General features: G+C 45.2%; 2 protein-coding genes across 4 annotated transcripts in view; both read right to left on the bottom strand.

Annotated features, from left to right (window-relative positions):
• The window catches only part of LOC102311678 (NACHT, LRR and PYD domains-containing protein 14-like), a 46,557-nt gene extending 38,527 nt beyond the window's left edge, over positions 1-8,030 (bottom strand). The window contains exons 1-2 of the mRNA XM_042215863.1: positions 7,695-8,030; positions 4,516-4,758 (exon numbers count right to left, since the gene is read on the bottom strand). Of these exons, the coding sequence (XP_042071797.1) occupies positions 4,516-4,756 (241 nt within the window). The 5' untranslated portion in view covers positions 4,757-4,758; positions 7,695-8,030. The remainder of the gene's footprint in view (positions 1-4,515; positions 4,759-7,694) is intronic.
• Positions 8,031-8,144: 114 nt separating this feature from the next.
• The window catches only part of LOC102310856 (MAP/microtubule affinity-regulating kinase 3), a 38,420-nt gene continuing 35,390 nt past the window's right edge, over positions 8,145-11,174 (bottom strand). For 2 of the 3 annotated variants that reach the window (XM_042215864.1, XM_005950849.3), the window contains exons 11-19: positions 10,461-10,560; positions 10,274-10,386; positions 10,085-10,202; positions 9,817-10,007; positions 9,598-9,686; positions 9,253-9,525; positions 9,000-9,044; positions 8,499-8,876; positions 8,145-8,411 (exon numbers count right to left, since the gene is read on the bottom strand). In XM_042215864.1, the coding sequence (XP_042071798.1) occupies positions 8,507-8,876; positions 9,000-9,044; positions 9,253-9,525; positions 9,598-9,686; positions 9,817-10,007; positions 10,085-10,202; positions 10,274-10,386; positions 10,461-10,560 (1,299 nt within the window). In that variant the 3' untranslated portion in view covers positions 8,145-8,411; positions 8,499-8,506. The remainder of the gene's footprint in view (positions 8,412-8,498; positions 8,877-8,999; positions 9,045-9,252; positions 9,526-9,597; positions 9,687-9,816; positions 10,008-10,084; positions 10,203-10,273; positions 10,387-10,460; positions 10,561-11,174) is intronic. The other variant, XM_014330537.2, reaches the window with a different exon arrangement.

The raw sequence follows: 11,174 nt of genomic DNA, 5'->3' as shown, positions 1-11,174 counted from the left end.
AAAGTGCTTTGAGGGCCCCGAAAAGTGCAATATAAATGCAATCCATTATTATTATGTGTCTGAGCAAACACAAAAACTCCCTGAGTGGTCCCTTGGACCACTGTAAGCAACATTAGACGTGTGCACTGTGTGCACTGGTGCAGTCAACAGTACCTCTGGTGACCGTGTGCACTCTGCTTACACTGTGGTCCAACACCAATGTGCTACTCTGCACTCCATCCACCCATAGTTACATGTTCTGAGCAAACACAAAAACTCCAGTGTGACAACTGTAAGCAACATTAGACGTGTGCACTGTGTGCACTGTGGTCACACCAGCATCGAATCCATCCAAGTTACATGGTTTATTAAAATAATCAAATTACGAATCCGCTACACTATTCTCTTCACTCACACTCCTTATCTTTTGCTTAACTATGTAATATCAGTTTGCTAATTTAGTATAACGTCACCGTCACTCTCCGCCAATGCCTTTAATTGGAATGTTTCCGTTTTTATTTCTTTTTCCCTCCAAAGTCATTAAGAACTATCAAAGAAACCAAAGAGAGCGACAAGAAAGATCTTGTCGCTCTCTTTGGTTTCTTTGCTTCTCTTTTCTATCACTGTGTCGATCACCTGTTTCCCTATCCATCCACAAACAACACTGTCTATTTCTACATGCTCACTCTGCACGATCACCACACACATGCGTTTAAAGGCAACACATTTACAACAGCCACACAGCGCACACAGATATAGGACACATCACACATTTGCTCATTTTAGTTATTATGCACACACATAGTCAGACCTATGGAGCTTCTCACCGCGCATTTTCTTCTCTTTATTTACAAAAAAATAAAAAAATATGTGTTTCCATTTTCCTCACCCGTCTAAGCGAGACACACAGCGTACATCATTAGCCACAAACACACAACTATGGGCATGCTAAGATTTGTCACATGGAATGTGCATGGAGCTGGCTCTAGGGACATTCTTCCTCACCGTCTAAGAAGACACCACAGCGTTTTGTTACATTCATTTAGCACAAAAAAAATTTTCACAAACTTGTAGCACGGACACGGAAACCGACGTAAAAACTGTCCGCGATTCTTTGGGGTCTTACATGATATGTGGCACTGGTGTTAGCTGAAGGCCATCTATGCGAATAAACAAAGGTTTAGAAAATACTTAAACCAACTTAAAACATTATGACTAACAACAGCGATGGAAGGTTGCTCTTTTTCATTACCAATTTTGAGAGAGCCACATTTCGCCTATGTCACACGTGTTTTGGAGAGGGTAAACTTAAAACACCTGAGTTTCCATAGTTTGTGCTCAGCTTGTTATCAATTCTAGACAAAGATGGAAAAAAAAAAAAAAAAATCAAATTACAGCATTTACATTTATGTTACACTACTTTTAATTAACTGCTTTAGCCCACTTACAATGAAAATTTAAACACTATTGGAAGTAAAAATAACTTGAACTCTAATTTTGAAAACACAACTTACTGTTCTTTTTTTTTTTTTAAAATAAAGCTCTGACTTGTATTATGTGTTCTGGGAGAGAGTCCTGTAACTCTCTGTCTGCAAAATACAGTATATAATGACCAATGTTGGGCAATTAATTACATAGTTACTACTTCAAACAAAGTAACTGAGTTTTGCAAACAACAAAGTTTTTTGCAGCTATTTACCTAAAAATGCAGCCAAGGCGGTTTTTCTAAATAAACATTTCAAACTATTTACAGAACAATCAGGTTTTCTGCATCAAATTTGATGTCACACAAATTATTTGTGCCACTCCAAAATCTCACACATCTTAAAACGCCGCTGTCACTCCTAAAACTTCCCCCCTTGCTAAAAAACTAAATGCCATATTGCCATATCATTTTTTGATTGGTCGACATGGTACATTTTTCCACCAATAGGGAAGGGTGGGGGTTTTTTTGGTTTTGTTTTGGCTCACAGGTAGAGAGTGCTTTCGAGCGCTGATGTGGCTTCACTCCACATCAGCCACGCCGCTTTGCTAGCTAAAACACCGGTGTCGGCCCATAAGGACGCTGTCATAGCCTGTCATTGACTTTGATTAGCTGCGTATATATGAATGTGAATCGCATCATTGGCTGGAGTAGCCAGTCACCGGTCACTTACTGACTCACACTGCAAAACAGAATGATTTTTAATGTATTTATTTTAATTTCAATTCAGGTTAGATTTATTTTTGTGCACAACGCAGATTTTCTGTGCGATTGCGCACATGCGCAGCTTAGGGAGAACATTGGTGCTCATGATGGTGCCAGATCGTCTGGCAGTCTTTAAAACAATTTCCCTCAGATAAATAAATTATCCCGAGGGATCAATCAATCTCAACATCATCGAGTGTATCTGGGATTCATGAAGACACAGAAGGATGTGAGGAAACCTACATCCACAGAAGATCTGTGGCTAGTTCTCCAAGATGTTTCAAAAACTGTGTGCAAGTGTACCTAGAAGAAGGCAAAGGTGGTCATACCAAATATTGTTTTTATTTAGATTTCTCTTTTGTTCATTCACTGCATTTTGTTGATTGATGAATATAAATGATTAGCACTTGGAACGCCCACTCCAGGTCAGGGACAAGTTGCTACCTTAAGAGGAGGAGTTTAAGTATCTTGGGGTTTTGTTAATGTGACAGGAGCACAAGATTAAGAGATGGATTGCAGTATCTGCATCATTGCAGACTCTGCTCCAGTCTATCGTGGTATAGAAAGAGCTAAGCATAAAAGTGAAACTGTTGATTTTCTGGTTTATCTACGTACGTAACCTCACCTATGGTAACGACCTGTGGCTAGTGATCGAGAGAATTCAGTTTTATTTTTATATTGCCAAATCACAACAATCACCTTAGACAACAAACCCGAAGGCTCTGCCTCCCATTTTCTTTTAACCCTCTAAAGAGTAACCTGTCACTGCTGTCAGGTGCAGCATTTCAGTGACATTAGGGTCATTACGGTAATCCTAGGTTGCAGCAGCCCCACAAAGATGAAGTTTGGTTAAGAGAAGACCGTGAGTGTTTAATGGAGCTCTATGGAAAACAGACATTTCATTTGGCTTCTTTTTTCTGTGTTATTTACCAAGATTTGAATGTGGCGTCATGCCTGGGATTACCGTAACGATCATAATATTACTGAAAAAGCACAGAGCGGATGCTTTCAGGAACCGTTGGACTCTTAGTTGGTATAAGAGTTACTCTAAAGTTTGAAGAGATAGTTTGACCTAAAACCGACACGAGCGTCCACACTCCCATTAGTTTTAATGGGTTTAATACTCTAGGAACAACAAGTAAACCAGCTGTCTTTGGGATCAACTTAAGGCTTTTCAAAAACTTTTAGACAGCCTGATAATAATGAATTACAATACTCCAGCCTCGTAGTAATAAATGCCCGACAATGTTTTTTGCCCGACAGCATCCTGTGATCCTTTCAAATCATAAGCATGTTTATTGTAGCCTGCTAATTGTAAATCTTTAACAGCACTGATTATTCAAACTGTGTTACCCATGTTTAAAAAAGTGTCAACAACATTTGTTGACACTCTGGATTGACAGTTGTAGTGATTTAGGGCTATGCACGTAATAAAGATCTGTTTATGTTTAGATATTAAAGAGGTGTTTTTAGCCTGATGCTCCAATTTCTATGCTGAAAGCCTGAAAGGTAATATAAGTGATACCTCCGTATATCTACACAGTGTTATTAATGACGTAGTGCACAAGCTGTAATTAAAGAAAAGAGGCCAAATACCAGACTCTTATTAACGGAGACTTCACAAACATGCACTCTGACCTCGTCACTTCCTTTCTGGTTTTAATGAAAGCAGATGTTCAGCTGCTTGTAAACAGCAACTGGCTGTGTGTGTGTAGTGAAAGTCCAATAATTGGAATTATCACTTCAGATGGAGGTTTGTATATGTGTCTTGAATTGTATGTGCCATTGTATGTGTCTTTAATGATGGCGCATAGTACTCTCCTTTTTCTACAGACCCTTTCAAGTCTGTCACATGTGCTAAGGGTGAACTTGCTCTAATCCATGAGAAACACAGGGTGCCAGTGGTGGATCTACCAAATCTGGTGTTCTATGGAAAATCCCAATAAGGCCCCACAAACCCACTAGAGGAAGCCTGGCCCTCAGGACGCCCTCATGAATCTTTTGGCTAGAAAGATTCACACCAGTGGAGGAGTTGGACTAACTGTGCAACCTCTGTAGGGTTCAGGTATCGCCTAATTCATTTCAGTTCAGTACCCTTAGGCCCCCTCCTCGATTCAGAGATAGTCTTTCCCTTTTCATGTAAATGGCCTCCTTGATTCCCCGCTCAAACCAGCATTCCTCCCAGAATGTGTACATCCTCACATCATTGGAAAATGACTGGCCTGGTAGGTGTAAGACACCATGTTACAATGCTGTGATTGCAGCCATTCCCCAACTCTGTTAATGGTACTCATGGCCATTGATCAATGATCAATGGTCCAGATACGTTTCTCCTTCCTCTCACTGACCTTTATTCTTCTTGATCTTCTTCATTATTATTCTTGTCACCCTCACAGCATCTTTGGAAGCATACGTGTGGAACATCAATTCCACTGTTCCCATTATGTCTGCTTTCTCCAGACGGATCTTTTTTCTGGCCTGGAAACTAGCCACAGGCACGTTCTGCAGGATCCACTGGAAATATCGTAGATCCTCCTCATCCAATTCCCGCAACATGTGCAGCAGCTGCTCCTCTACAGGTTTTTCCATCTCTGTAAAAAGTCAGAGGGCATTTTCAGCTGAAAGACGAGACTCAGGGCATCACATTAAACCACTTTATAGCTCATTAAAGAAACATTGTCTGTTCTGACTATTCTGGATGGATTCATTCTTTAAAATAACCTGAAGCTGTATGTAAAAAGTCTGTGTCATGAATTCCCCTCATTTAACATCTCTGTGTACCACAGGAGGAGTATCTGTGATCAGGAAACAGTAACAGACCTGGAACGACTGAAGGCAGCTTCTTGTTCTTGGTGAGCCTCCTCTGACTTCCTGTGCCCTTATTTAAACAGAGTGGAGAGGTTTTAATCTCCAAACGTGCTCCTAACCTTGAGAGCTGAATCCTGGTTAGAGTCCAGCTGAATGTTCTACAAGAAACCCAAAGTGTAACCTCGGGTTGTGCAACGTGTGGCTGACGCTGCAGTACGTACACCTGGGCAGCTTCTCCTCAGATCTCCTGACCTCCCGTGGTGTTTATTCTACATTAAATACAACAATGGTTCAAGTTCAGGCCAAGCTAACCTCTGCTTAAGCATGAAGCTGAAGTTCTAAACCTGCAGTTCCTCTAGCATTCAGCAGAGGCAGCATTGAATCAGTCCTCAGAGACTCCCGTGCTAAACATATTTACAGCCTGATACCAAAATAATTTGCCCCATAACAGCTGCACGAGGGGAGAATGTTTTTACACATCCACTGTTTCTATTATCAGGGGCATGGCCTCTTTGACTGACAGGTAGTGTACCTTAAAATGTTCATATTTCCAGCATTTCTTCAAGACTTTAAAGTGGCCTTTTTGCCCCACCTGTATGGGCCGTAGTGATGGTGACACAGCGAGAGATCCAACCTGAGAGCTGGCTCATGATGTCGTGGGTTGGGAATGTGGCGGGCTCTACTGTGTTGTCAGTTCACTTCCTGCCTTTGCCCTCACATGCTGTATAAAGTGCTTTGAGAGCTCCGGGAGTAGAAAAGTGTGATATAAGAACCATTTGCCTTCGGGGCCCAGAGAGATGGACAGCAGAGTTGCACATTGTGAAAAAAATAAGACTCGCCACATTGACACCACCCTTGGAGTCGTGGGGACCTTTGTTACACCCACTAATCAGCTGGGCACTCCTGATGGTGTCAGAAGGTGTGTGACTGTGCAGATGGAGGAATTTTGGACTTGATGAAGGAACCGTTTTCTCCCTGGAGTAAAGGTAAGGCCTTCACTCTGCCGTCTCGTCTGTAAGTGAGCTTCAGACTCTCAGCTTTAATAAAGTTTTGCACCAACTGTTCAGAAATTAAATTTTTACACTCAGTTCTCTACTTTTACAGGCTCTAAAGTAACTGGACAGACAACACGTTTTAAATATAAACACTTTAATGTAAAGTTTTATACTTGGATGAAAATCCTCTGCAGTCAGTGAGTTCCTGAGGACCACATGCTGTGTTTCAGCTGCTGCTGGTTTGAGGCTCTTTGCTCCTGTTTGGATTTAATCAGTGAAAAGCTGCTCCGCTGGCCTGAGATCAGCTCACTGACTTTATGAAAATCTCATTTCTTGGGCTGCTGCTACAGTTTGCTTTGCTCACAATCATCTGCTCTGTGGAGCTCAGTGTGAGAGAGTACAGCTCTGTACCCGCTCTGTACTGGCCAGCTCTGTTCTGGGATGCACCATGGACCCAGTGCAGGTGGTGGGAGACAGAAGGACTCTGGCCAAAATAACATCTCTGATGGACAGAGTCTCCCACCCCATGCATGTAAATGTTGCTGAACTGCAGAGCTCCTTCAGTGACAGACTGCTCCATCCTAGATTACAGGTGTCGAACTCCAGGCTTCGAAGGCCATTGTCCTGCACGTTTTAGATGTGTCCTTAATCCAACACAGCTGATTCAAATGGCTAAATTACAGGACAGCACAGGCTCACTGCTGGATCATTTGATTCAGGTGTGTTGAAACAGGATAATATCTAAAACCTGCAGGACACCGGCCCTCGAGGCCTGGAGTTCGACATCCCTGTCCTAGATGCATGAAGGAGCGTTTCCGCAGGTCCTTCCTCCCTGCAGCTGTCAGACTGTACAATCAAAACTGCTCCCAACAATCATAGATGTTTACATCTGCACTGTAACTGCAATAATTTAATCAACCGATTCGCACTACAACCTGGTTTGCCTCTTATTTGTAGTTAATTTTATTTAATTTAATAACTGTACAGTACTCTGTTTATAGTAACCATTGTCCTTGATGTAAATATGAAAGAAAAATTGCGTATGTTTCTGTTCTGTGTACTGTTTGTTGTATATGTGTCTTTCTGGCTGCTGTTACAAACAAATTTCCTCTTGTGGGACAATTAAAGGATTATTCTATTCTATACTTCATGCTGCTGAGACGCCAAAGCCCACGCCATAACATCCCCTCCCCCGTGTCAGATACACACAGTATTTTTCCCCCAGTAAGCAGGGTGTGGGTAACCCTGTTGTCATTGTAACCCTTTCAGTGTTTGTGAAGCAAGAATCTGCTATGTATGTCTGAGTTCACAGTTTTCACCCTGCACGCACACTTTATGCCTAATCTGCTCCCTGATTGGCATCTGCTTTAAGTCCTGAGCAGCACCTCCATCTCTCTGACGGTCACCAGCTACATCCAGCTGACCCTCCACAGAGTCACAGGACTCCACCCCCTCACCGCAAGCCGACCAGTGGTGCTGAAGCAGGAAATGCATGTGTGTTCCTGCCCCAGTCGGTAGGCTTAGTGCAGCTAATCACGCAGCGGTGGCAGTTCGTTTCAGACGCACTTCAAACACAAACCGAGATTTTAACCTGTAACATTCCACCTTTGAGATGATGTAACAGGTACGCTGTCGTACGGCATAACAACACCCCCACTCGCCCAGCACCACCCAACAGCTGGACCTTTATTTAACTCAGTCGTGCGTACAAAGCGTGCACGTACCGTATCTCCAACTCCTGCTGAGGTTATCCAGGTGAGATTATATTCACATTTCTATGGAGACCAACAGTGAACTCCAGGTGCTCGAAAACGACCCGAAAACACGACTGAGCTCGGTCTGCAGGCACATCTGGACTTCATCTGCCTCCGCCCGCCCCATATGCCCCCCTGAACATCACGTGGGCTAAAAACCACGAGGCGGGCTTCCTGTGGTTACAGGAAGTGAGCTGTGACCTAGATGTCATGACACACCTGGACGTACAGGTCAGAGCTGTGGCTGCGCTGTCACATAGATGTGCATGACATGCGTTGCATTTTGGAAACCAGCAGGAAACAAAGGCTCCTTTAAATCGAGACACAGGCCTGTCATGTGATCTCAGCTTACAGTGAGACAGGGGTGTGGCCCCTCTAGGCTCCTCTAGCTCAACAGAGACGCCACACAGGAAGTTGAGCTGCGTTCAAGGTGTTTAATGAGACACAGGTGAACCAGCTGACCGCTCACACGTACAAAACTAATGAAAATATCTACATTCACAAACACTGAACTGTCCACAAGCACAGCCCTCTCTGCCAGGCTCCAGGGGTCAGGCTAGGCTCTTTCAAAAATAAAACAGCAGTACAGTTCCTATGTCTTCCCAGGATGCTTTGCAGCTGTCAAGTCTGTTGATCCGGAGCAGTGACAAACTGCTGACCCTGCTGTTGACAAGATGTCGGGAAACCCTGTGCATAGAAAGAGGTCATCATCATCATCAGAGCAACCTGTGACATCAGCATCCAGTAATCAGTAGCCAATGAGGTCGCACGTACCTGCGCGGCTACAGTTTGAGCTCGTTGGCGATCTTGGAAGCAATGTTCTTGAAGGCGATGGACGTTCCTGAAATCCGTTTGAAGCGGACGCCGTTGAGTGAGAGGCGGGGCAGCTTGCACACCTCCATCTCCCATTGGACAAGACTGTCGGCGTGGCCATCTCCATGGACACAGAGCAACAGGAAGTGCTCGGGCTGCTCGTAGTCGCAGTTGTTGGCATCAAGGACTTTCCTGATCTCACGCATCATGTCTAGTGGCTCCATAGAGGATGTGGTCTTCATGCTCCACGTGAACCTCAGCGAGCGAGGCTTGGCATCCTTCAGCAGAGGAGCAGCGGGGGACGCAGGCTCCTCTTTCTGCTCCGACGACATGTTACGGCTGCAGATGGACAGAAGAGTATCAGCTGACAAACATGCTGCTCTCTGATTGGAAAGTCTCTGTGTTTACCGTCAACACTCCAAACCAATCACAATAAAGAGATGATGACATCATCTGACTCACCTGGAGCCCTCAGCTCTGCCGTTCCTCTCAAGCTCTGAGAGCCCTCTGACAGCAAGGACACAGGAAACAAGAGCAAAAAGGTGACATGGATGCAGCAGGAAAGGAAGAAGGAAAGGCAGAAGGAAGCAAGGGAGGAAGAAAGCAGAGTTAGTTGTAGCAGAAGAAGAAAACACTGGAGGGTCTGGTGCTGGTCGTTACAGCGCCACCTGTCAGCTGCCCGGTAAACCTCCCATGATGCCTCGCTGTTACATACCTGCGTGTGAATTTGGAAGTGAGCTTGGAGAAGAGGTTGGTGGAGCCTCTGGCCCGTGATTGGGCAAGTGGTGCAGCGTCATGTGACAAGGTGGGGGAAGCAGGGGGGCCATTGTAGGTGGCAGTGCGTCTCTCTCGGAGCTGACCACCGTGAAATGTGCTGCGACTTGCCGTCCCCCGAGGGAAACGAAGCCTGTCGGGAGGAGTTGTTCCGCTGCTGACGCTGTGAGTGGAAGCTCCACCCCCTGATCGCTGGGGGGGCGTGGTCACTGCGCTGTGTGGAGGATGGCAAAAGTTAGATACAAAGCGTACGGGTCAGCAGGCATAACTCACCTGGCGACTGTACCTGCCGTCTCTGCCGTTATGGACTGCAGCATGGCGTTCCGCAGAGCTGCACACGTACGTGTTCCTTCTCGTCATGCTGGAGGAGCCGCCCTGTGACACACAGCCAATGAAAAGTGTGAAGACCATAGACAATAATCAACCAATAACTGAGACATAGTAGGTGGACATGAGCTTTGAAAAGCACAACACAGGCTCATCTGCAAGCTGCAGTGTCACTCACAGGGGGTGTGGCTAAGCTCTTCTTCCTCTCTGGGATATCGGCCACATTGGGGTTGTTGGCGCTCCCCAGCAGAGGACTTCCTGTTTCAACAGGATTGGACTTCGTGTTCTGACTTCTGCCCTCCAGCTTCACCTCACACTCTGCTGACGTGGTGGCCTGACTCCTGGTGGGAGGAGCCATGACAGAACACACTGAGGAGGAGAGGAAGAAGGAGGTGTTAGTGTGCCATGGGTTGGAGCCAGGTCCCAGTGTAGGAGTGGGCGTTTACCTTGGTCGCTGTATCGCCTTTGTTTGGAGGAGGAGCTACGTGGGGCAGCGACGTGCGCCGGAGACTGTCTGCTGCTAGACGGCCGCGGTTTGAGCAGGGAGGAGTCGCTGGCCTCCACCTGAAACACAGACACAGCTACACCTGTTACACCTGCCAACGTTACCTGCTGTCAACACTGTAACCACTTACCTCCACGGTCTTGCGTCCCAGCAGCAGGTAGGTGGCCGTAATGTCATCGTACTTCATCTTTGAGAGCGAATCAGTGATTGCATCTCTGGAGTAGCCCATCCCCACCATCAGGTCTGACAGATCAATACTGACAGTCAGTGTGTGTCTGTCTGCGTCTATGTGTGTGCGTCTGTGTCTGTGTGTGTACCGATCCTCTGCTCGTCTCTGATGTTCAGCTCTGGTTCGATGAAGGGTTTCATCTCGTCTTCATCAGAGCTGCTGTTGATCCACCGATCCTTCATGATTTGCTGAAAAAAGAAAAAACGTAACGTTCAGGTAACGTGTTACCCGGTGAGGGTTAGTCAAGCACAGGAAGGTGCCGTTCTATCTATACCGAGTCGCACCTCAAGACAGATTCTTCAACATTAAGCAGCACATGACAGAGGACAGAGATGTATAGACTATCAATTTATCCTAAAGACTCCTTGAAAAACCTCCAGTTGATTTAAAATGCTGCAGCAAGAGTACTGACAGGGACTAGAAAGAGAGAGCATATTTCTCCTATAATGGCTTCCCTTCATTGGCTCCCTGTTAAATCCAGAATTGAATTTAAAATCCTGCTCCTCACATAGGTCTTGAATAATCAAGTCCCATCTTATCTTAATGACCTTGTAGTACCATGTCACCCCATTAGAGCACTTTGCTCTCGCACTGCAGGCTTACTTGTTGTTCCTAGAGTATTTAAAAGTAGAATGGAAGGCAGAGCCTTCAGTTTTCAGGCCCTGCCTTCCATTGAACCAGCTTTCTGTTGGGATTCAGGACACAGACACTATCTCTACTTTTAAAACTAGAAAAATTTGCATTTCCTGCGAAAATGCTGTGTGGATGCCTTTACGCTGAGGATGTCTGCTGAAAAAAGCTG

Source organism: Haplochromis burtoni, unplaced genomic scaffold (assembly GCF_018398535.1).
Source record: "Haplochromis burtoni strain Fernald_Lab_line unplaced genomic scaffold, NCSU_Asbu1 Contig_849, whole genome shotgun sequence".
In the NCBI taxonomy this organism is placed as follows: domain Eukaryota; kingdom Metazoa; phylum Chordata; class Actinopteri; order Cichliformes; family Cichlidae; genus Haplochromis; species Haplochromis burtoni.
Note: the sequence above shows the minus strand (reverse complement) of the source record. Positions and strands in the feature narration are given on the sequence as shown.